Source organism: Heptranchias perlo, chromosome 9 (genome assembly GCF_035084215.1).
Source record: "Heptranchias perlo isolate sHepPer1 chromosome 9, sHepPer1.hap1, whole genome shotgun sequence".
Classification (NCBI taxonomy): Eukaryota; Metazoa; Chordata; class Chondrichthyes; order Hexanchiformes; family Hexanchidae; genus Heptranchias; species Heptranchias perlo.
The window spans coordinates 58,960,055-58,986,934 of NC_090333.1; the positions used below are offsets into that span (position 1 = coordinate 58,960,055).

The 26,880-nt window shown below is 43.9% G+C and overlaps 1 protein-coding gene across 8 annotated transcripts in view; it reads right to left on the reverse strand.

The window, feature by feature from the left end:
- The window catches only part of ssbp3a (single stranded DNA binding protein 3a), a 138,400-nt gene extending 111,906 nt beyond the window's left edge, over nucleotides 1-26,494 (reverse strand). For all 8 annotated transcript variants that reach the window (XM_067990563.1, XM_067990561.1, XM_067990559.1 and 5 more), the window contains exons 1-4: nucleotides 26,326-26,494; nucleotides 25,937-26,009; nucleotides 25,654-25,715; nucleotides 21,197-21,281 (exon numbers count right to left, since the gene is read on the reverse strand). In XM_067990563.1, the coding sequence (XP_067846664.1) occupies nucleotides 21,197-21,281; nucleotides 25,654-25,715; nucleotides 25,937-26,009; nucleotides 26,326-26,381 (276 nt within the window). In that variant the 5' untranslated portion in view covers nucleotides 26,382-26,494. The remainder of the gene's footprint in view (nucleotides 1-21,196; nucleotides 21,282-25,653; nucleotides 25,716-25,936; nucleotides 26,010-26,325) is intronic.
- Nucleotides 26,495-26,880: the final 386 nt, after the last annotated feature.

Here is a 26,880-nt window from a genome sequence, read left to right on the forward strand (position 1 = left end):
TGAGTATAGAACTAGGAGGTTAGGGCAGATGAATGTGTGGCTGGAGAAATGGTGCAGGAGGGAGGTGCTTTAGATTCCTGGGGCATTGGGACCTATACAGGCCGGACGTGTTGCATCTCAACAGAGTTGGGACCAATGTCCTTGCGGGGAGGTTCACTAGTTCTGTGGGGGAGGGTTTAAACTAATTAGCAAGAAGTTGGGCACCGGGATGTAGCAATGGAAAGGAGAAACAAGGTGCACAAAGGATTGGGAGAGACAGATAGCATAGAGTAAGATATAGTACGGTATTAGATGGGATCAGACGAAGAGAGAATACAAGAAGATCTAAGATAGAGTGCATGTGTGTAAACGCATGAAGCTTGGTAAATAAGGCTGGTGAGCTACAGGCGCAATTAGCCACATTGGAATATGATGTTGTGGCAATAATGGAGACCTGGCTCAAAAAAGGGCAGGATTGGGCACTAAATATTCCTGGATACAAGATGTTCAGGAAAGATAGGAAAGGAGAAAAAGGAGGGGGGGGCGCGGTGGCAGCATTGATTAAGGAGAATATTGCAGTGCTGGAGAGAGAGAGAGGGGATGTCCTGGAGTGGTGTCAAGGACAGAATCTATTTGGTTAGAGTTAAGAAATAATAGAGGTCCATTACTGGGTGTGTTCTATAGGCCACCAACTAGTGGGAAGGATATAGAGGAGAAAATTTGCAGGGAAATTATATAGAGACGTGCAAGAACCATACAGTAGTGATGATGGGGGACTTCAACTATCCTAATATAGACTGGGATAGGAATAGTGTAAGAGGCAAAGAGGGAGAGGAATTTTTGAAGATTAACTGTGGAAAGGACAAGGATCACTCTGAAGTAAAAATACTCAGTTGGAGGAGGGCCAATTTCAGTGGGATGAGAACAGATCTGGCCCAGGTAAGTTGGAATCAAAGATTGGCAGGCAAAACTGTAATCGAACAATGGGCAGCCTTTAAAGAGGAGATGGTTCGGGTACAGTCTAGGTACATTCCCACGAGGGAGAAAGGTAGGGCAACTAAAACTAGAGCTCCCTGGATGAAAAAAAGATAGAGAGTAAGATGAAGTAGAAAAAAGGGGCTTATGACAGATGTCAGCTTCATAATACAAGTGAGAACCAGGCTGAATATAGAAAGTTCAGAGGGGAAGTGAAAGAGGAAATAAGAGGGGCAAAGAGAGAATACAAGAATAGACTGGCGGCTAACATAAAAGGGAATCCAAAAATCTTCTATAGGCATGTAAAAACAGTAAATGTGTATTAAGAGGAGGGGTGGGACCAATTAGGGACCAAAAAGAAAATCCATGCATGGAGGCAGAAGGCATGGCCGAGTTACTAAATGAGTACTTTACATCCGACTTTACCAAGGAAGATGATGCTGCCAAAGTCACAATAAATGAAGAGGTAGTTGAGATACTGGATGGGCTAAAAATTGATAAAGGAGGTACTGGAAAGGCTAGTTGTATTTAAAGTAGATAAGTCACCCGGTCCGGATGGGATGCATCCTAGGTTGCTGAGGGAAGTAAGGGTGGAAATTGCGGAGGTACTGGCCATAATCTCCCAATCCTCATTAGACATGGGGGTGGTGCCAGAGGACTGGGGAATTGTAAATGTTACACCCTTGCTCAAAAAAGGGTGTAAGGATAAACCCGGCAACTACAGGCCAGTCAGTTTAACCTCGGTGGTGGGGAAGCTTTTAGAAACGATAACCCGGGACAGAATTAATAGTCACTTGGGCAAGTGTGGATTAATAAATAAAAGCCAGCGCGGATCTGTTGAAGGCAAATCATGTTTAATCAACTTGATAGAATTTTTTGATGAGGTAACAGAAAGGGTCGATGAGGGCAATGCAGTTGATGTGGTGTTTATGGGCTTTCAAAAGGGGTTTGATGAAGTGCTGCATAATAGGCTTATCATCAAAGTTGAAGCCCATGGAATAAAAGGGGCAGTGGCAGCATGGATATAGAATTGGCTACGTAATAGGAAACAGAGTAACGGTGAACAGTTGATTTTTGGACTGGAGTGAGGTAAACAGTGGCGTTCCCCAGAGGTCAGTACTAGGACCATTGCTTTTCTTGATATATATTGGACTTGGGTGCACAGGGCACAATTTCAAAATTTGCAGATGACACAAAACTTGGAAGGATAGTGAACAGTGAGGAGGATAATGATAGACTTCAAGAGGATATAAACAGGCTGGTGCAATGGGCTGATACGTGGCAGGTGAAATTTAAAGCAGAAAAGTGTAAAGTGATACATTTCAGTAGGAAGAACGAGGAGAGGCAATATAAACTAAAGGGTACAATTCTAAAAGGGGTGCAGGAACAGAGTGATCTGGGGGTATATGTGTACAAATCGTTGAAGGTGGCAGGGCAGGTTGAGAAAGCGGTTAAGAAATCATATGGGATCCTGGGCTTTATAAATAGAGGTATAGAGTACAAAAGCAAGGAGGTTTTGATGAATCTTTATAAACACTGGTTTGGCCACAACTGGAGTATTGTGTCCAGTTCTGGGACTGCACTTTAGGAAAGATCTGAAGGCCTTAGAGAGGGTGCAGAAGAGATTTACTGGAATGATTCCAGGGATGAGGGACTTCAGTTATGTGGATAGATTGGAGAAGCTGGGGTTGTTCTCCTTAGAGCAGAGATGGTTGAAAGGAGATTTGATAGAGGTATTCAAAATCATGAAGGGTAGATAGAGAGAAACTGTTCCCATTGATGGAAGGGTCATGAACCAGAGGACGTAGATTTAAGGTGATTGGCAAAAGAACCAAACCATGAGGAAAAACACGGAGCGGTTAGGATCTGGAATGCACTGCCTGAGGGGGTGGTGGAGGCGGATTCAATCATGGCCTTCAAAAGGGAACTGGATGAGTACTTGAAGGGAAACAATTTGAAGGGATATGGGGATGGGGCAGAGGAGGGGTACTAGCTGGATTTTTCTTGCAGACAGCCGGCACAGACTCAACGGGCTGAATGACCGCCTTCCGTGCCGTATCCAATCTATGATTCCATGACAGTGCAGCACTCCCTCAGTACTGCGTTGGGAGCGTCAGGCAGGATTACGTGCTCAAGTCTCTGGAGTGGGGCTTGAACCCATGACCTTCAGACTCAGAGACAAGAGTGCTACCAACTGAGCCACAGCTGAAACTAGAGGATGCAGCATCAGGGTTAGGGTAAAGGGAAGCTTTAGCTTGGTAGCCAAGGGGAAGGGGAGCAAGCAGCAGAGGCAGCTGATCTTAGTGACAAAGAAGTCCATGAGCTCTTTGCAATTGGTGGAGGTGAGGGGAGAGGCGTTTAAGAGATGGTCGGTAGTAGAGAAAAGAAGCTGAAGGTTATCATTGGACTCCAGGAGTAATGGGCGGTTTTAGAAGAGACTGAGGCCAGACAGTGCTTTATGTGGTCGAGCCAGCTCTGGTGATGGATGACTAAACTACACGTATGCCAGATACTCTCAGGTCGGCACCCCTTAGACTTGAAGGAGCGAAAATGGGCTTACACCAAGGGGAATGACCAGGAAATATTTTACTGGGGACAAGTACATCAAAGGTGGAGGTGAGGCAGTGGTTTATTTAGATATCTTAAGATATACTTTTTTAAAAATGTCAAAAATGTTGATAAAATTCATAGAAATCATTCAGGAAATAGTTAAGATGCCAATGACATTAAGAGTGGCTGCAAGTCAACATACAATTTTCAAATTACATTCCAAGTTATAATTCTGGTACAAACCAAATGCAAATTAAACATTTCTGTGCTTTTACTGAGGTAGGGGAGTTTGTGCTGAATTACAATGCCTACAGACACAGCCTGCCTGATACACCAATGCTGCCCCAGATGAGTTCCATAAAGAACAGACAAAAGGAAGTCACTTGTCAGGTTTGGCAAGAATCGGAGAAGGAGGAACATCTCCTCCTACAGACATGTAAACAGAGCACGGGGCCAGTACTGAACTATGAGAAAGGTACTTACAACAGTTGGGTTAAGGTCTGATGAAGTGCTTTTGAAGTGATAAATTAGTGTTTGCTGACAAAACAGGCAGCAACACAAGATAAATCCTTGGCATCTGGTGCAGCTTTGGGGGAGGGGGAAGGGGTTAGGAAGAGATTTTAAAAATTAAGTCTTTGTTCTTACAAAGAAACCTCTCTAAAGGCAAAGAATCTCCACAATTTGACAAAGTAGGCCTATCACCAGATAATATTTAAGTCACCCCTTAAGAAGAGGTTCCATACTCAAGAATATTTTTAAGTCTGTTGGGTCTATAGAAACAGGCCACAGGGATGCTATAATTTAATTTATGTAGCACTTTTCGCAAGTCAGCTGCTGGACCCCAAGGGCTCAGTCGGTAAATGTCCTGCAAGGTGTGGAAAGGAGCTGTGCAGACTGAGACGGTCACAGGGTCAGTCACTTGTCTCTGCTGGAGCGGCTGTAGGGGCACTACAGCTGGTCTCTGTAGTTTAGTCTGGGAAAGGTAGGTAGGGGTGTGTGTGTGTGTGTGTGTGTGTGTGTGTGTGTGTGTGTGTGAGTGAGAGAGAGAGAGAGAAAAATCAGCCATTGGGTGAGGACAGAATCAGCCTCACCTTCTATAGTCAAACAACACTTGTTTAGGTTCCACCTGGATAGTCTAAATTTGATATTTTGATGCAAACACAGGCCAAGCCACGTTATTTTATATATCAGACTCCCATTTGTCAAATTAAAGTACACTTGTAATACCAAACCAACATGCACTTCGAAATTAGGTTTTATTAGGTGACATACTAATTGCAATTAAATAACTTAATACAAATTTTTGTTAGGCAAGGGTATTAACGTTTATGGAACCATGGTGGGTAGATGGAGTTAAGATACTGATCAGCCATGATCTAATTGAATGGCTCGAGGGGCTGAATGGCCTACTCCTCTTCCTCTGTTCCTAAAGACAGGCTGTTTACTATCCAACAAAAAAAAACTAACTGAAGTTGATCCTTGCTAAAGCCGGTCTCTCCTCCGCTCAGCAAGTGAATCTTTTACAAATGCCAAAACAAACCCAATCTCAGTAAAGATTACAAAATTCTGGAGGTGGAAACAGCCTTGACACTCCACTTCCCACTTCCCCCTTCCCCCTTCCCCCTCCCTCCTCCCTCCTCCCTCCTCCCTCCTCCCTCCTCCCTCCTCCCGCTGAGCATCAGGGTTTAACACTGAGCACTCGCAGAAATCTCAGCAGGGTCATGGCTATCCAACCCTCCCCCAACATTCTAAACACCAAAAAAAAGCAAATAAATCCAGATACACCACCACTTCAGAAAACGAGGGTAGAGTTTACGACGTTTCACCGAGAGAACATAAGGAACAGATGCCCTGTTTGAATAGAAGAACCCAAATAACTGGAGCTTTTTTTTGGTTCACAAAGCAAGTCATGCTGCAGCCCCCAATACGAATTGCAAATTTCCCTCTTTTGTCTTCCTTTTGTCCTTTAGAAACAGGGACTGTGGAAAGAATCTGGACGGAGGCCCGAACACCATCAAAGGCTACAAATTTGTTATTAGGTCTTTTACTCTAAGAAAGGCTGCTGACCCCACCTTCTAAAACCCCACCCTGCTCCCCAGCGAGGGTCAGACACCTCAGAGTGCAACTTAGCCAGCAATAGCTGCCCCCAAACTAACACAAAGGCAGATCTGAGTGCTGGCCCTATTACACGTGGCCATGTCATCCTGGGAGCACACAATGAGCAACATTCTACAAACAAAAGACAGCTCGCACTGGGCATCAGCTACACACAGCTCTGCTGCTACGAAAAACAAACACTCATTTCAGCTCGGGGGTGGGGTGTTCCTGCTCTGATAGTGATATTTTAAAACAATGGGGGGGGGGGGGGGGGGAGAAATCAAATCGCTGGACTGTGCATCTTCAACCAGTTGTTGCACTGTGCTGTTAAACAACACCACCGCCCAAAGTTCAGAGGAGGCCAGTCTTCACACCTCAAGTCGAGTGCCAGCTCCATGCAGAAGACCAATCCAATGTGTCATTCTAATTTGATGTGGAGATGCCGGTGATGGACTGGGGTTGACAATTGTAAACAATTTTACAACACCAAGTTATAGTCCAGCAATTTTATTTTAAATTCACAAGCTTTCGGAGATTTTCTCCTTCCTCAGGCAAATGTTTCAAGATCTCCTTGAAGCCTACGCATTTATAAATGCGTAGGCTTCAAGGAGATCTTGAAACATTTGCCTGAGGAAGGAGAAAATCTCCGAAAGCTTGTGAATTTAAAATAAAATTGCTGGACTATAACTTGGTGTTGTAAAATTGTTTACAATCATTCTAATTTGTCATTGTTTTTAATTAACAAATGTTTGGAAATATTGAGGTTGAATACTGCAAACATTTTACTGTAACTATTAAGGCCAGAAACATCTCAGATGTATTAATTTATGCATTATCATATGCAAAATATCAACTAACATCCAGTTAAACCAGGGAAGGAGGGATTGGTAAACATGAGAATCACTGCCAGGGCTTGTCTCTAAACACTGGTACAGATCAATTCCCGGTTCGTGGAGAAGCCAAGCTGAAACGAAACACTTGCCTATTCGCAACCCAGTCTGTTCCATACCACTTGCTTATCACAGCCGTACTTCTGAGGGCTGCTGGATTATATCTAGAACCACCCAGGGATCTGTACAGGACATGTGACCTTTAACCTGACTGTGGTGTGAGTTCATATATTGTTTTCCAGTTCTAAAAAATAAAAGGATTCCTTTATTTAATAAATAGGTACTATTAAACTCAGTGCTGAATTTCTATTAGATTCCAGTAGTTTTATTTGTTTGATTTTATGGTGAGGGAGAACAGATTTATAGGCTCCAAAAAAGCCTCAAAATGAAGGTTTCTGTGAGCTTTTTTAAACTGATATGGAGGAACTCAACTACGCACTCCTTTTTAATGTTACTCACTCAGTTCCATTATCTGTCCCGCACCCCATCCATTTTAGTGAATAATTGAGGTTCCACTATTTCTTGCATTTGATTTCTAACGTGCAGTTTTTGGGAGCTGCTTTTAAAAGGGATCCTAAGAAATTGCCATTTCTCTTGAAGGAAAAAGTTTATTTCAGCTGTTGTAATCTTTCTTTTTTTTAAAAAAGTTATTGTATACAGGACCTATTTTCCTATCCTTCGGCCTTGTCCTGGAGGCAGTGTCGGAGACCCTGTAGTACTTGGATATTTCTATGATCCTTCCTGTGCAACTTTCATCAATTCTTTTAAAAGGGAATTAAATAGTTGCTTGAAAGAGAGCGATATCAAAGAGTATGGGGAGAAAACAGGAGATGGGATTATACTAGGAGGCTCATGGACAAAAACAGTGGCTTTAAAAGCACTGACTGTATTACAGGAGCACAGAGTATCCACAGTTTGTGTTAATTTTAGTAACAGTAGACGCATTTTTGACATGAATGTTGACATTTCCACAAGTCATTCAGGTTTCAAAACAAACCAGAGATTCATACTCACTTTAAATTTGGTGCAAAATGAGCATTCCGAGTTTAACTAGCATTCGATCTCAGCTGTGGTAGCCCTTGGGCCACTACTAGTGGCCTCAGCACCCTTAAGCTAAGGATGGAAAGTGTCATCCAGAAACATCTCAGATGCATTATGTGTAAAATATCACCCACTCCCAATCACTACCCAGTGACCCCTGCTGGAAAATGCACATATGAGCACATCAATTGAGGGCAGGATCAGTCTCACCTGGAATGCCACACACGGCCAATAAACCTGCTGACACTCTCAATCTGGGCTCACATACACAAAGAATGGCCATTTGGATGATGTACCAGGAGGTCCTCGTGGAATGGGATTCCAACACAACTCAGCTCAGCTCCTCCAGGAAAGGAGGGGGACGAGAGAGAAAATCAGAATCGTAAAAAGGTTACAGCACAGGAGGCGGCCATTCGGCCCATCGAGTCCGTGCCGGCTCTATACAAGAGCAATCCAGTTAGTCCCACTCCCCCAGCCTATCCCCGTAGCCCTGCAAATTTTTTCCTTTCAAGTACTTATCCAGTTCCCTTTTGAAGGCCATGATTGAATCTGGCAGTACACTGCAGATCACTACCACTCGCAGTATAAAAGTTTTTCCTCATGTCACCTTTGGTTTTTTTGCCAATCACCTTAAATCTATGTCCTCTGGTTCTTGAACCTTCTGCCAATGGGAACAGTTTCTCTCTATCTACTCTGTCTAGACCTTTCATGATTTTAAACACCTATCAAATCTCCTCGCAACTGTCTCCATTCTAAGGAGAACAACCCCAGCTTCTCCAGTCTATTCACATAACTAAAGTCCCTCATCTCTGGAATCATTCTCGTAAATCTCTTCTGCGCCCTCTCGAAGGCCTTCACATTTTTCCTGAAGTGCAGAGTCCAGTACTGGACACAATACTGAACAAGTATTTTATAAAGGTTCATCATGACTTCCATACTTTTGTACTCTATGCCTCTATTTATGAATCCCAGGATCCTGTATGCTTTTTTATCCGCTTTCTCGACCTGCCCTGCCACTTTCAAAGATCTGTGCACATATACCCCCAGATTTCTCTGTTCCTGTACCCCTTTTACAGTCGTGCCCTCTAGTTTATATTGCCTCTCCTCGTTCTTCCTACCGAAATGTAGCACTTTGCATTTTTCTGCGTTAAATTTCATCTGCCACGTGTCCACCCATGCCATCAGCCTGTCTATATCCTCTTGAAGTCTATCACTATCCTCCTCACTGTTTACTACCCTTCCAAGTTTGTGTCATTTGCAAATTTTGAAATTGTTCCCTGTACATCCAAGTCCAAGTCATTAATATAATGATCAAGAAAAGCAGTGGTCCCAGCCCTGACCCCTGGGGAACACCTCGGTACACCTCCCTCCAGTCCGAAAAACAACTGTTCACTGCTACTGTTTCCTGTCCCTTAGCCAATCCTGTATCCACGTTGCTACTGCCCCCTTTATTCCATGGGCCACAATCTTGATGATAAACCTACCATGCCTTTACCAAATGCCTTTTGAAAGTCCATACACCACATCAATTGCCTTGCCCTCATCTACCCTCTCTGTTACCTCATTCAAAAAACTCTATCAGGTTAGTTAATCACAGTTTGCCTTTAACAAACCCATGGCTGGCTTTCCCTAATCAATCCACCCTTGTCCAAGTGACTTTTAATTCTGTCCCAGATTATTGTTTCTAAAAGTTTCCCCACCACTGAGGTTAAACTCACTGACCTATAAGTCGCTTGGTTTATCCTTACGCCCTTTTTTGAACAAAAGTTAACATTTGCATTTCTCCAGTCCTCTGGCACCACCCCCGTGTTTTAGGAAGAAAAGCTTAGCAGCTACATGATGTTAAACACACTGAAATGGTGCACCGTACAAGTTTTTTTTTGCTGGGGTAATGAGTTTTAAAATGTAGGTTTGTCTACACAATTCCCCACATACCATTACCAATGATTAGGCATCAGCTTGGCTCAGTTGGTTAATACTGTAGCTTCTGAATCAGGAAGTTGTGGATTCAAGTCGTACTCCAGGACTTGAGCTCATATTGAAGGCTGACACTCCAGTGCAGTACTGAGGGAATACTGTATTGCCAGAGGTGCCGTCCTTCAGATAAGACATTAAACTAAGGACCAGTTAGTTACTTGTTCCAGCGGTTCAAAGTGGATGTTGAAGATCCAATTGAATTACTTGACAAGGAGGAAAGTGTTCTAGCCCACTCTGCCACCACCAAAAAAAAATTAACTGATCCTTCATCTCAATACTTTTATGGATTCTTGCTGTCCATAAAATGGCTACCATATTTGACCATATAACAGTAACTGCACTTCAAATTAATTAATTGTCAGTGAAGCCCTTTAAAACATGAGGCACACAAGATGCCCTTTAAGTATAACTCTCTTCTTTGATAACGATGTCATTTTGGGGTGGTGCTCTTCAAGGGCAGGGAACCCACAGAGCCACAGCCACCACAGCTCCTCTCATGCACCTGCATCAACAGAACTATATGATCCAGTGGGGACGGTAAGTGACAGAGGAATCTGGTGGGGTGGGGGGTAGGGAGAACAGGGAGGAGAGCAAAGGATCATGAATTTTATAAAATTAACACATCCTAATGTTTAGAACACCCCTGTGGTAAAATACACAGAATATTTTCAATGTTCTGCCTGACATTTCAATGCAGTTATCAGAGTTACACCCATGTCAGTTTCTGTGTACTGTCAGCAAGCCATTAGTCAGCAATTTTCCTCACCAAACAGTAAACGGTACCTCCTTCATACAAGTGAATCTATTCATCCACAAATTCATACACAAAATGACGCCTCTCACAAAGTTTCAATTAAGTTCACTACAGAAAGGTTTCAAAACAATTTATGTTCGAATCCCAAAGTATCAACACCCTACTTCAATCCATCAACCTGAGCAATTCCTTATGCCACATCAGCACCTGCACATTTGAGGCACTCTACGAGTTCAAGCAATGATCAGTTATAAAAGAATTTGAAACTTTTGTTCCCAAAATAGGACTTATCTCCTTTAACCAACCATTCAGTTTAAACAAAATAGAATACAGTTCCAGTTGTCATTTGGTTTCCACACAAACGTTTTCTCTCTCTTTTTCTTGCCATTATTCACTCTTCCCTACCGCTTTTGAAGATGATGATTCATTACTGGGGCACAGTTTCAGGAGCGTTCTCAGGTGCCTTGCCCAAACAGGTATCAGTCATCCATTAGCCTTGTCAATGTTGACTTCAATGGGTACCAAAGATGACCGAGATCCTGTCCTCACTCGGAGAGCCACACTTATACGCTTTCCAGCAAGACCTATTTCCTTGCAATCAGGAGCAGAAAACCTGGCTCATTTCCCCCTCCCTAACTCAGGTAAAAATGAGGCCAATTATAGTGCCCTCCCCCAACATCCCAGCAGAAATCAGCTGTCAGCTCAAGGATCTAATCTGGGATTCCTGGTCTGTACAGCTCAACTACTTGCTGAGCTATTGGGGAAGCTGTAAAAAATAAATTTAACACATCCAACCATCTGTTGCATGTGTAACACCCGAATATCAGCCACACAATCCTGTATCAAGTGTTTACTTGCATCACCGATACCATTTCCAAGATACCAGGAGTATAAACATACTGGCTGGTTGCCTGGAACGCTTTGGTCATCCAGTGTCTTTTACACCAGTACAACCCGACCTCAGGCTTCACTGATGCAGACTCGTTTGCACTACGCAGCCCACTTCTGACGCTGCACTGTAACCTAGGATCAGTATTCAAAACTTGGCAGAGTTCCTCCCCTTTCCTCCAAGGGTAAAACATTAACCTGTCCTACTCTTTCCGATGCTAATCCACCCTCAATACATTTCCTGTGTTCAGTGCTTTTATTTCACAATTCCAGTATTCTAGTTTTCTTTTTACTAGAAACAACTGCAAATGTGCTTTTTAAGTCAAATTAATCTGGTGTATAACAAATGCTGCTCAGCCATGACTACAGTCCACTCCAGAACACTGGGTTAGTGAACCTGAGGGGCTGATTCTTCTCAATTTGCTCTCAGCTCCTTCCCCTACTCTACAGGATGCTGACAAAGTGCTATTCTCTGGTTATATTTAATACTGTTTCAATAATCTCGACACACTTACCTTGTTTGCCCCCTACATTAGAAATTTACAGAGTAAAGCTTCCACAACAGTAAATTCCTTTAAAGGTTGACACCAAAGCTCTCCCAGTGGCTCAGACGATAAATGGGCTACCCCACATGGTATTGAGTCATACAGAGCAGAAAGCCCCATGTTCAATTGCCACGTTTGTACTGTGTTAGCTGAACTCAGCCAGGGTGATAATAGGGACATTAAAGTTGTCCTCAGCACCACTGAGCCAGGGATCTGATATTTAATGGCCATCACTGGAAAGTGAGTGTGTGGATACTGGATGATAACACCATCAGATTCGGCTGCAATACCTTCCACAGTCAAATAGCCTGCCAATAATGTCTGCTGAAGCTCACACGGGAATAAAGTCCACTTGGGTGAGGTACTGCTGCTGCCACTTGTGGGATTGAGCAACGACCTGTCAGCGCCTTCAAGGTTGGAGGGGAAAGGGGAGGCAAATGGGAGTCGAGGAGATTCTACCTGCTTCTAACCCTAGAGCTGCTGCTGCTCAGGCACATGGAACAAGTGACAGGAGGCTATTAACAGGGTGGCCAAGTTTTTAAATGCCACAATTTTGCATTCTCGAAACAAAATTCACTCTTGGTCACTATATACAGTATTTAAAAAAAATTAAAACCAAGCAGTACAGAATATAGTGAAACATATAAGCATTCTAACAGAACATTTTGGTAATATCTCCCATTAATGCACAATGAAAATGAGTTATAATCAGCTAACTAGTCCATCATTTTCACTAGTTTTCAAAGTAATTTTTATTGAACTGTGTCCAATGATTCAAAACAATGCAATGCCAACTTGGCGGTCACCCGTCACATCTGAATGTCGTACTCCAGCCAAAACCTGCGGCAATACTAAACCGCAGCAACTTCATTTCTAGTCATTATGGTTAAAAATTTCCTTCCACAAAATAAAGTTCAAACCTCAGAAATTCAAACTCTCAATTATACACTCCTCACACGAATAATGGTATAGCTGGTGCATGTTACAGAACGTATTACATCAGGCTGCACCCACAATGACCATTACAGCAGATCTCCAACAGAAAACTGTTCAAGACAAACTAGAGCTCCTCGATGCTGCACAGTTGGCAAATGCACCACTGGTGTGGAACTGAGCAATACAGCCCTGGAAAGCCCATGGTTTGACCAACAATTTGTGCTGATTTAGCCTATCTCAACTGAGGCAGCAGCAGGGCGCTTCAATTGATAGCACTACCTCTGAGTTAGCGACGGCAAACAAAATCCAAGTTCCATTGCTGACTGCTATCTATTGACTCTTGCAGGAAGAGATCACGTGCAGACAACTGGCAATCCAGGACTAAGCTCAATCATCACTGACTTATGGTCCCGTAGCCTGCCGACACTCACTGCCTGTGATCGCACTTTATGAATACACCCTTGTACCAGAGGGAGCCTGGTAGCTGTGTAGCTGTAGCCCAGCATAAGTCAATGGGTTTGGGGCAGGCAGCAAGAAAAAGAACTGACATATAGTTGCAGCTCAGTGGGTAGCACTCTCGCCTCCGAGTCAGAAGGTTGTGGGTTCAATCCTCACTCCACAGACTTGAGCACATAACCTAGGCTGACACTTCAGTTCAGTACCGAGTGGGTGCTGCACTGTCAGAGGTGCCGTCTTTCAGATGAGACGTTAAACCGAGACCCCGCCTGCCCTCTCAGGTGGAAATAAAAAATCCCATGGCACCATTCGAAGGAGGGTAGGGGAGTTCTTATCCCTCAACCAATATAACTAAAAACGGTTATCTGGTCATCATCACGTTGCTATTTGAGAGACCTTGCTGTGCGCAAATTGGTTGCTGCGTTTCCTACATGACAACAGTGGCCACACATCAAAAGTACTTCATTGGCTGTAAAGCACTTTGGGATATGCTGAAGTTATGAAAGGCACTACATAAATTCAAGTCTTTTTTATAATAATTCTGCATTTCAATTTTAAACCAAATGACTGCTCTGGTTGAAAGGGTGTATTAAACCTCCATCCTGACCATCAATAACCCACATAAGATAAGCAGAGCAGAAAAGTTAGACTGACATCACATACATCATAAAAAGCTGTCTCTTGCTAAACCACGAGACAGTATGATAAAATTACAGCAGACAGAACAAAAAGGTAATAAACCTCAACTGCGCCTCCTCCAATAGCTTAGTGGGTAATATGGTACTCCGTCACACAGACTAGAGGGTCCCAAATTCAAATCTCAGTCAGGTAATCTCTGCCTGTACAGGAATTAAAATAATTGGTCTTATGTTCCTAGGCTAGAGGCAAAATAACAAAATCAAGACAGGTTCTTGCTCCTAATCATTATTCAGTGATCCCTGCCAGAAAATGTTCATATATATTAGGTGAAAACGGGCTCTGCTATTACTCCTACAGTTAAACAGTCGATCGATACAAACACACGAATGGGCACTTGGGCAAGATGTTGACTTCCTTTGAACCGTACCCCTTTAGCTAGAGCTGCACTTAGGTCCCACTTTTGAGGGTCTAAGAAAGCTGAACAGGAAATCACTCAACGGAAATTTGGTATACACAGAAATTATGCCATCAATTTATAGCTTGATTATACAAACCAGTGAAAATTCACATGAAAACATTAGCTGGTGCTAATTGTGACATTAACTCAAGTGACCAGATTTTAACTATTAGGGCAGTGGCATAACGAGGTGTTATACGGTGGTTCTGGATGCTTGAAACAGGCAGTCACTAAAAGAAATAAAACAGAAAATGCTGGAAAAGCTCAGCAAGTGAGGCAGCATCTGTGGAGAAAGAAACAGTTAACATTTCAGGTCGAAGACCTTTTGTCAGAACTTTAAGAACCTGGAGCGAGAATGCTAGCATCCTGACAGCAAAAGTTGATGTTGCACTATTCAACTGTAGAAGTAAATGCTCTACAATGTAATCTACCCACACGTAGACATACAACAAGCAAATTTGTACTCCCTCTGGGCACACTTACATGCAAGAAGTGCCATCAACGGCAGAGGCACAGTACATATGGCCTTAATTGCATTCTCTATTATAAAGTATCCAGTCTATAAACATTCAATGTCATTGGAACGCCACATTTTTATGGATCTAGCAAGCTGCCATTGAGTTCTTCGTCCACAACTGAATCGCAGCTGCAGGAATCTCGAGGCTTCCGCCTCCAATGGACTTTCATTCGAATGGTAGTTGTTCCCCAGGACCTCGTATGGACAACGTAATGATGCCTTCTGACCTTCCTACAGAATCACAGGCCAAAGGGTACGGTAGCATAGTGGTTATGTTACTGGGCTAGTAATCCAGAGGCCTGGACTAAAATCCAGAGTCATGAGTTCAAATCCTGCCACGGCAGCTGGTGAATTTAAATTCAATTAATTAATTAAATTCAATTAATTAAATAAAAATCTGGAATTAAAATACTAGTATCAGTAATGGTCGCCATGAAACTACCGGACTGTCGTAAAAACCCATCTGGTTCACTAATGTCCTTTAGGGAAGGAAGCCTGCCGCCCTTACCCGGTCTGGCCTATATGTGACTCCAGACCCACAGCAATGTGGTTGATTCTTAATTGCCCTCTGAAATGGCCGAGCAAGCCACTCAGTTGTAAAATCTCGCTACGAAAAGTCATAATAAGAATAAAACCGGACGGACCACCCGGCATCGGACCACTCGGCAACGGCAAAACACCAAGCCCAGTCGACCCTGCAAGGTCCTCCTTACTAACATCTGGGGACTTGTGCCAAAATTGGGAGAGCTGTCCCACAGACTAGTCAAGCAACAGCCTGACATAGACATACTCACAGAATCATATCTTTCAGCCAACGTCCCAGACTCTTCCATCACCATCCCTGGGTATGTCCTGTCCCACCGGCAGGACAGACCCACCAGAGGTGGCGGTACAGTGATATACAGTCAGGAGGGAGTGGCCCTGGGAGTCCTCAACATTGACTCTGGACCCCATGAAATCTCATGGCATCAGGTCAAACATGGGCAAGGAAACCTCCTGCTGATTACCACCTACCGTCCTCCCTCAGCTGATGAATCAGTCCTCCTCCATGTTGAACACCACTGGAGGGCACAAAATGTACTCTGGGTGGGGACTTCAATGTCCATCACCAAGAGTGGCTCGGTAGCACCACTACTGACCGAGCTGGCCGAGTCCTGAAGGACATAGCTGCTAGACTGGGCCTGCGGCAGGTGGTGAGCGAACGAACACGAGGGAAAAACTGACTTGACCTCGTCCTCACCAATCTACCTGTCGCAAATGCATCTGTCCATGACAGTATTGGTAGGAGTGACCACCGCACAGTCCTCGTGGAGATGAAATCCCGTCTTCGCACTGAGGACACCATCCAACGTGTTGTGTGGCACTACCACCGTGCTAAATGGGATAGATTCAGAACTGATCCAGCAGCTCAAAACTGGGCATCCATGAGGCGCTGTGGGCCATCAGCAGCAGCAGAATTGTATTCCAGCACAATCTGTAACCTCATGGCCCAGCATATTCCTCACTCTACCATTACCAACAAGCCAGGGGATCAACCCTGGTTCAATGAGGAGTGCAGAAGATCATGCCAGGAGCAGCACCAGGCGTACCTAAAAATGAGGTGCCAACCTGGTCAAGCTACAACTCAGGACTACATGCATGCTAAACAGCGGAAGCAACATGCTATAGACAGAGCTAAGCGATTCCACAACCAACGGATCAGATCAAAGCTCTGCAGTCCTGCCACATCCAGTCGTGAATCGTGGTGGACAATTAAACAACTAACGGGAGGAGGAGGCTCTGCAAACATCCCCATTCTCAATGATGGCGGAGTCCAGCACGTGAGTGCAAAAGACAAGGCTGAAGCGTTTGCAACCATCTTCAGCCAGAAGTGCCGAGTGGATGATCCATCTCAGCCTCCTCCCGATATCCCCACCATCACGGAAGCCAGTCTTCGGCCAATTCGATTCACTCCACGTGATATCAAGAAACGGCTGAGTGCACTGGATACAGCACAGGCTATGGGCCCCGACAACATCCCAGCTGTGGTGCTGAAGACTTGTGTTCCAGAACTAGCTGCGCCTCTAGCCAAGCTGTTCCAGTACAGCTACAACACTGGCATCGACCCGACAATGTGGAAAATTGCCCAGGTATGTCCTGTCCACAAAAAGCAGGACAAATCCAATCCGGCTAATTACCGCCCCATCAGTCCACTCTCAATCATCAGCAAAGTGATGGAAGGTATCGTCGACAGTGCTATCAAGCGGCACTTACTCACCAATAACCTGCTCACCGATGCTCACTTTGGGTTCCGCCAGGACCACTCGGCTCCAGACATCATTACAGCCTTGGTCCAAACATGGACAAAAGAGCTGAATTCCAGAGGGGAGGTGAGAGTGACTGCCCTTGACATCAAGGCAGCATTTGACCGAGTGTGGCACCAAGGAGCCCTAGTAAAATTGAAGTCAATGGGAATCAGGGGGAAAACTCTCCAGTGGCTGGAGTCATACCTAGCACAAAGGAAGATGGTAGTGGTTGTTGGAGGCCAAGCATCTCAGCCCCAGGGCATTGCTGCAGGAGTTCCTCAGGGCAGTGTCCTGGGCCCAACCATCTTCAGCTGCTTCATCAATGACCTTCCCTCCATCATAAGGTCAGAAATGGGGATGTTCGCTGATGACTGCACAGTGTTCAGTTCCATTCGCAACCCCTCAGATAATGAAGCAGTCCGAGCCCGCATGCAGCAAGACCTGGACAACATCCAGGCTTGGGCTGATAAGTGGCAAGTAACATTCGCGCCAGATAAGTGCCAGGCAATGACCATCTCCAACAAGAGAGAGTCTAACCACCTCCCCTTGACATTCAACGGCATTACCATCGCCGAATCCCCCACCATCAACATCCTGGGGGTCACCATTGACCAGAAACTTCACTGGACCAGCCATATAAATACTGTGGCTACGAGAGCAGGTCAGAGGCTGGGTATTCTGCGGCGAGTGACTCACCTCCTGACTCCCCAAAGCCTTTCCACCATCTACAAGGCACAAGTCAGGAGTGTGATGGAATACTCTCCACTTGCCTGGATGAGTGCAGCTCCAACAACACTCAAGACGCTCGACACCATCCAAGATAAAGCAGCCCGCTTGATTGGCACCCCATCCACCACCCTAAACATTCACTCCCTTCACCACCGGCGCACTGTGGCTGCAGTGTGCACCATCCACAGGATGCACTGCAGCAACTCGCCAAGGCTTCTTCGACAGCACCTCCCAAACCCGCGACCTCTACCACCTAGAAGGACAAGGGCAGCAGGCCCATGGGAACAACACCACCTGCACGTTCCCCTCCAAGTCACACACCATCCCGACTTGGAAATATATCGCCGTTCCTTCATTGTCGCTGGGTCAAAATCCTGGAACTCCCTTCCTAACAGCACTGTGGGACAACCGTCACCACACGGACTGCAGCGGTTCAAGAAGGCGGCTCACCACCACCTTCTCAAGGGCAATTAGGGATGGGCAATAAATGCCGGCCTTGCCAGCGACGCCCACATCCCGTGAACGAATTTTAAAAAAAGGTAACCACACCAGCATTATGCGGACTCTGGTTTAGATTGCTACCAGCATTGGGCACTAATGCTGTGCAATGATCTTTCAATTCGGTGAGTTTGCCCATTGCTTCCCAATATTATCCCTCTTAAAGGTGCCAACTTCATCCAAGTGGCCATTCTTTATGAAGAAGCCTAGAGAGTGAGCACCAGCATCATAGCCAAGCCCAAGCCTACTCTCACCAAATGCTCACTTTCCAGTGGGGATCACTGGATCGGGAGCTCATTTTACACAGTTGCAATCCAGAAGCGGACAGCCCAATTATAACACCCTGACTGCTACCTCAATTGAGAACAGCTAACTCAGCACAGACCAGGATTAAACCTGGAAGCTTCTGGTTTGGCTTTGTGCAATACCAAGCAATGTTTTTATTTTAAAACCTATTAAGCCATCAGGAAATGTCTGAAATAGCCATTTTCAAGTTCTGACTACACACATGCCTGCTTTACATACAGGGAAGTCTAACTTTGGTGCAGAAGCAATTTATCAAGATTCTTTTTCTTTTAATTTTTCCCTTATCTTGTAGGCAGTGACTTATAATAGTATACAGTTCCATGGGCACCAGTAGCCCTTTTGACTTCAAGGATTTTAAATTCTTCCTGTGCTCATCAGCCATCCACACTTTCCAGCACACGTCACTGGATAGCAAACAGAAGCAAGAATCTTGGCCAATTTCCCCTTTTCCCTCTTCCATGGAGGATTAAGGCCAATTGCAGCACCCCAACTGCTGTTCTGGTTGAAGATTAGCTAACTCAACAAGAGGATTGAAGCCAACATGTTCCAGGTCTGTAACGCATTTAGCCACTGAACTGCTTTTTCTGCTCACAACTGAAGTCTTGTCTGCAATTATCAACTCCTTCATTCAAAACTGGTCGCCTCGGATGCTTTTTCATTGCAAAGAAACATGTTTCCACGATAGCTACCCATTATAGGCCATCTAATACATACAGCAGGCTAAACACAGAACCTGGGAAAATATGCAGATGAGTTATGATTTATATAAGCAACTTTAACAATGAACGTTCCAAAAAGTTAGTGCGATCTACAGTTCTACAAACACATTCCGCTTACACTGGACAAAATATAAATCCATTTATTATTTTTTTTAAAACACAAGAAATGCAAAATACTCAATTTTGTCTCACTGATGGGAATGTATGTACAGGCTATATATACACAAGATTAGAAACGGAATAATTCACAATGTCAAACTGCATTTTTCTAGTGCGTTGCAGAATATGGCAGCAATGCAACATTATGCGACATATATGCTTCAACGCCTTTTCCTACAAGTTTGGTAAACTATCGTTACTCAACCGGTCACTTCAGCCTGGCTCCAACCACTCAGTTCCACCTGCAGTACAGTTAATCATAAACAGGTTGTTGTCACCTGGCCAACATATAAAACCTTGTGCCAGGGTTATAAATTTTCTAGGCTCTAGCACAGTCACACTGGGGAGGTGCAGCTCTCACTCTTACACAGGCACACTGACTCTACTTCACGTTTCATTAGTAAGCAGATGAGAGAAAAGAGCCCCATTCAGAGCTGAACCAGAGAGATACCAACAGTCATCATTAGACTACAGAGCACACCCAAAACAGCAGCGGCAGTACAATGACCAGGCTTTGCCTACTAAAAAGCATCAGATCACATCTGTTGGCAGATATTCTGCGCATTCTGAGCTTCACATTGGTTGTTCCATTTTTTAAAAAAACTTCTGTCTACATGAAGCATCTGTCCAGACCCAATTATTTAATTTGAAATAAGAGCACTTACGTGAAACAAATTCATTCCTAAAACAGCTTTATACACACTAACGTGATAACGTTTTCAAAAATAAATGACTCCCACAAAGGCAGCTTGCTCTTGTAGCGCAAGCTTTACAATGATGAAGCAGTTTATACTATTTATCATTCACTATCACTGACATACTTAGTCACGACACCCCAGTGCCCAAGTGTTAACTATGCAGAGCATGTGTCAGCAGCCAGTCGAACCCATCTACGAAAACAGCCGTTCACCAGAGAAGAACAGCAAACTAAAAATCTGTTACAAACTCTGCTCCAATACGCACCTCATTCTCACTCAATCCGCGATCCCTTAATGCCTTCAAAGAATGTTCACGTTAAAATCAGTGTGTTGGGTCGTCAAACTACAAAAGTTTCCATTTTCTTTTTTCAGCATAATGGTTTATTTTTAAAATTTATTTTTGATCTGCATGAAAATTATTCCCATTCTGTGACTAACACAGTCCCCAAGTTTGTTCATAAGTTATGCAGAACAATCTCCAATGTATGATACTGAAGGTTACAATACTAGATCTCAGATCCAAAGCAGGTTGATCCTGGACGCTTTCACTGCATTGACGGGCTCAGGCACCTGCTGAAAATCATTACATGTACCAGGCAAGACAATAACCAAAAGGCAAATAATCCTTCCCATGAACACACCAGATTTCAAGGTTTACACAAAACTACAACAAATCCAAGGTAACTTAAATACCTTTTTAAAAAATGTTTTTATTAAGTCCACAAGGAGTCATTCCAACGCAGTTTTGACATCACCGTAAATTTTTCTCAATCCATTCTTTGCATTTGCTTAGTGTTACAAAGCAGGGTCACCACTGAGACTGGCAGCACCCAACAAAGCCAAACCAAATCTCTTACTAGTCAACCAATGTTTATTCAGACCAAAAAACTTTAATCAATCATTTTCGAACTGTATACCAATAACCTCTATAACAGGACCTCTATATAGATTTATAACAATGAAATTCCTCTCCAAAAAAGAATCTGCAAACAAGCATCAATATTGTCAACTCCAGAAATGACACACCATTTGGCAGCCACACTGTACATAACAGAATTATTTAACCCTATAATTATTCAAAGAAATAAAAAAAATACTCACATAATCATGGAAGGCTTTTGCTTCACTTGAATGTTCACATGTGTCTCGCCTTTCAGGAGCTGCACAGTAAAGGTCCCAAAATACACTGGGGAAAAATTTTTTTTTAAAAAGGTTGTGTTACTAATTGTTTCTCCTATTCTAAAATGCAAAAGACAGTCATCTGCTCCAGGCATGCAAATGCAAAACACATACATACACAGTATTCAGTTAACAAAGATAATCAGGCTGCAATGCGCTGTGCTCAGGAGAATAATTCACAGCTCTCAATGATAAGCTATATAAATACAGGATGTATACTGGCACCAAAACCACAAGAACAGCTACGATTTTCAAGAAGTAGTTAATAAATTCACGACTTTAAAAAGCAGCAGATTCAAGAAAAAACACCCCAGTTCATATTAATATTTATAATGAACAGAGTTTTAAAAAAATGGTAAAATGACTTAGGCTGAGTAACAATCAAATAAATTGATGCTCATAGTACTTGACTGCGAATATTAACTGCGAGGAAACAGTTACAATTCCACCCCATCAGCTTCTCTCAGTCTGCTTCGAGGCATCTGCTCAGTTTATAGTCAGTTCCATTCATGCTGTGTTGCGCATTCACAAATCCCCAGGTTCCGCCCCAGGCCTGTACCTGCAGGTGCTCAACTAAAACATTTACCTGACTGAACCTGTAAATTTGCAAACTAGTCAGTCATTATTCCATATAATTAGTGTTCTTCCGTTGACATCTCTCCAACTTGTACTATATATACTTCACAGACCTCAAACTGAAATCCTGCTTTAATTTAACAGACCTACTTGCTACCATTACTAATGACTAGTAAATTTGATTAAAATTCATGATTTTCCAACACCCCCACCTTTTTTGTCAGAAATTCCACCCCCCCTATGAATCCTCTCCTGAAAGCACAGACTCAAGTTGAAGTACATTTCCACAGGCACCAGCAGCCTTCCAAAAGCCTGGACTGTCAGTCTAAACAATGGCAGCAAGCTATTCCACCATAGCAGCATCTCAGCTGAACCTCATCTTATCCTTACCCAATTCACAAACACACACACAGGGGGCAGCCATTTGCCCCAACAAGTTCATCCATAAAACCTAGAATCCTCCACCTGACTGCCTCTTGAATGACTCTCAAGCTTTTGCCTCCACCACCTGCCTGGAAGACCATTCCAAGTATCAGTTACTTTTTGTGTGGTGCGCTATCAGACATTGGTCCAGAACTTGGCTTTTGTCGCTTTATACTTGTGCGTCTCAGTCCTGCAGCTATGGTTCAAATACAACCTGGGTATTTTATAGACACCTCTAATATCCCCTTTCATTTGCCTCCATTCAACACATCTTCCAGCAGGAGTCAGTGAATAACAATCAGTAGCTCTAGCTGGTTCTTCCCCTCCCAAGACTGGGGTCACCGAGGACAACTGTAGCAACGCATCACCCAGGCCGAGAATAGCAGACGCAGATTGAATCTGGAACTTTCCTGGTCTATATGGCTCAATCTCACACTGGACAGTATAATCTAACCTACTCGTCTATCAGGAAGCTTAAAAGTATTAAGCACTAAAAATATTAAGCATTGTTCTTTTAGTCAACCTCTCAGGCCTATGCTGCCTTTTAGCCAGCTCCTAGGTCATAAGCCATCAGGCAAAGCTTACCACCTTCATTCAACTCCTCCCTACAATAGTGCAGATGAGATCACAAACACAGCGATTGGGAGGGCTGGGATGGGGAGGGGGGAGGGGGGAAATTGAGACCGAACATGCATGCTTTACCACTGTGCATTAGTGCTTAGACTGTCAATAGATTTATTTTTTGTACAGTAACCAAAAACATGAGCCTTTTTTTCCAGAACCTTTAAGATAGAAGTCAAATATGGTCAAGTGATTACTATTCTCACAATTACGTGCAAGACAATTACATAGGCTCTCTGGTCCGAAGGGATTTTATATAGAAATCCAACTGCATCACAGGCACAGGCTCCAAACATTAGGTGAGTGCACCTTGGATTGCATAAGCACAATTTTAAGTCATCAATCACTTTTCTAATAGCTTAAATAGACTGATCAGAAGCAAAGTTAGAAAACAGAATAAATAAGTACATTTTCTAGTTGCCGTCAGATTTTCTAGTTGCCGTCAGAAGATGAACCCGGACAATATTTATTAACGCAACATACACGAACAGCCAAATCAGTCAGCATGTTTCACAATCTTTGTCCCACTGAAGACCCAGGATTGATTTTTTAAAAAACATACAAGGACCCCACTGCTGAGAGCCTAGAACTGGGAATGGAAGAACATTCGAACTTTGGGAGAGTCTACAGTACAAAAAAAATCAAGGCAACCAACAGCTGATCTATGTCGCAAAGAGAACAAAGCTAAAATGACACTTTGCACATTTCCCTACAAGACAGTACACTACGATAACTATTCCTGTATCAACATTCCTGGGAATATCTTATTATATCCCAATTTACACATAATTGTTAAAGTAAATGGTCTTTTTGCAGGGGGGGGGGGGTGGAGGGGGAGGAGGAAGAGACAACACTATTAAATTCTGTAAAGTGCGATACAGCTTGCAATGCATGGCATCCTACTGTACCAATACATCACACCCTATGAAGAAATGGGTCCCAAGTGTGATTGGCTATGTAAGTTAAGAGCAATGATACTGTATGGAGGTGTGAAGCAAAACAACATGTGCTGTCCAATATGAGAGATTGGGGGTTGGGGTGGGGGGAAATGAAAATGGAACACTCATCCTCTGGTCTTCCTTTGGGCGCCTTAGCACCCAGCACGCAGTGGCTGATGGAGACACTCCAACAGTAAATAACTTAAGACTGCCCAAAATTTGAAGCAACATACAAATGTAAGTACATGAATGAATAAATGTTTACCAACACTTTACCTCTTTGGGAGTTTACACGGAACTACACAAATGCAAATTGCTCTACATCAAAAATCTATTTATTCAAAAGACAATTTTACACCTCCCAGTCTCGGGACGTACAAGGTTATAGACACCAATCCTGTTTATGCTATGGAACTTCCAATTCACTTTAAATATGTCCAGGTTTAAATGACAGATTTCCTTGTATTCTTCCCACCCCCATATATCCCCAAACAGCTGCCACACTTCCTCTTTTAGTTTCAGCGGGACTGTGTGGGTGGCTCCAAAGTTGCCACCAGCATCACTCTGTAATCAGTTAATTGGAGGAATACCACTGTGGGGACGTCAGTTTTTTACTCAGATAATACACTGAAATGCCTCACAGCCAAAAAATTCAATAGTTCCCTCTCACCCCACCACCTTCAAAGCAAAGGGTCCACCACCATCTAGCCCTACCCACCCACTTATCCAACAGGTAAAACTAATCCCAGTAAAGTCAGCCTGGTGAGAAATTGAACCACAGAATGAAGATACCCCAGGTCCGATTTTGGGGCTGTACTGAGTTGGATCTCAGCCAAAGTGGTTGTGTGGGGGCAGGGGCAGGAGGAACACATTTTTTATTTGGGGGGGGGGGGGGGAGGGGGTTGGAGAGATGTTAATTAGCCATGGCTTCCATTCAACACAGTAAATCCTACTTGAAAATGGAAACATGTGGACATCGGGCAAGGACACAATCAGACTCGTCTGTGATACCCTTCATGATTAAATAGTCTACCAACACAGGTTGAGGCTCCCACATGAAGAATGGCTACTTCAATGAGGTGCTGGATAACTTCTAGCACCTGTGGAACCACACCTCAGCAAAAGGCAAAATGTTCATTAATGGGAAGAAAAATTGGAAGTTGCTTTTTGTTTTGTGTGCTAAAAAAAGTCAGGGCTGGATTCAACCTCCAGGGTGCAGATAGACACTGAAGCAGCACAATCACCCACCAGTTCTAATAACAGGTTTTCAATCCACTTTAACAAAGTGATGATAGATACAAGAGCATGATTTTTCTTAAATTTAAACCCACATAATAAACTGGTGTAACTGTACACAGAACCTCAGTCTTAAAACCAGCAGCAAAGCAATGGGAGTTTGGAAGCACTATGAAGCATAGTAAGGGGGGGAGGGAGGGAGAGGAGAATACACACACAGGTGACATTTCTGTCATTGCAATTGCTACAAAAATGATCTCGGATACATTTGTAACTCTAGCTTGTGTGTCTGTATGGCTCAAAATTTAATTCTGTAATCAAATCATGAAAGTAATATATTTTTTTTAAATCTAAAACTGCAAACTACTTAATGAAAGGACGTTTAATCAGCACCAAAACTTCCGATTTTATCAAGAGATGCCTGTTGCTACATTGTGTTGATCCCCATTATAAGTATTTTTTGTACAATGTTGCCAAGAAGTTCCAAGAGAAAACACAGAATCCAAGTATCTATATTTATCACTGGATGCGATGATGGGAACTCTACACAAGCCCAATGTGGGACACTTAAAATTATCTACTTACCACCACCAGGAGTGTAAAAACCCAGGAGGTTCTCCTAATGTAATATTTTTCTCCCATCGTATCTGCAAAAGAAAAACAAACAAAATACACACTCAGAATAAGTACAGAAGAAAAAGAGATTGGGAGTAGGGGTGGGGGGCAGGCTACATTAAGAACTAGTCAGTTGATTTTTTTTTGTTTTGTAGCCACAATAAATGGCAAAAGGTTAACAATTCAAAATGGAGGCGAGATTGTCCGCCTGAGAAACAAAGGCTAAAGCGGAGTGATGGAGACATGCAGTTACCTCTGAGAGGAAGGTCTGTGCAGATTTCTGTGCCCCGACATGAAGCAGATATTCGTACACGTACAGAGCCAACCTGCGGGCGAAGGAAACACAAAGGAGCCGGTTACAAGGCTTTCTATTGATTACAGCGGGAATGCAGAGAGAGAGAGCAAGAGAGGAGCTGGGGGTTTGTCAGCGAGCGGCGCTGCACCCAGCCAGCCCCGCCGGACACAATGTTGCATTCAGTTGCTTTAAAGAAGCGGAAACGCACGGTTGCGAGTCAAAAACAAATAGTAATAATGAAAAGAGATTTAATCCCCTGGATTTACAGCAGCCGCTGTCCGGCCCCGGGGAGCCAGCAAACGGTGAGAAATTTCTTCTTTTTTTTTAATAACAAAAATCAAACTTACTTTTCTCGAGCCTGCCCGTCCGAGGGCACCGCCGAACCTTTGCTTTTGGCGAACATGCTTTTTTGGGGAAGGAGCTGCCTGGCGTCGGGCACCTGTCAAACCATCAAACCCGGGGCGACCCCATCGCCGCGTCCGCGCACGCAGCCCAGCCCCGGCAGCGGAAAGGGCGGCCTGAGACCCGCCTTCGGCGCTAGAGCGACAGCAACTTTACCCAATCAGCTACCGGAATGTTGCGTCAATCTGTCCGGCTGGCCAATTGGCATCTTCCGCGCCACGTCAATCACCCAAAGACTGCTCTCCCCTCCCCCAATCAAACACTGGCAGGTGGGCGGGAGTTTCCCGCTGGAGTGGCTGGCCAGTTTGGTTACAGAGACGGAGTACGCTGATTGGTCGGCTACTGAGATACATCGACAAGGGGAGCCTGGAAACTGCGCGCCCAGGAGTTTCTAACCGCCCCCCCCTCCCTCTCTCTCCCCTTACGCTGTTCTGGGCTAGAACGGCATCCCTCCGCTCGGCGGTAGCTGTAAAAACGTGGGACGGAGTGGTGCATTGGGC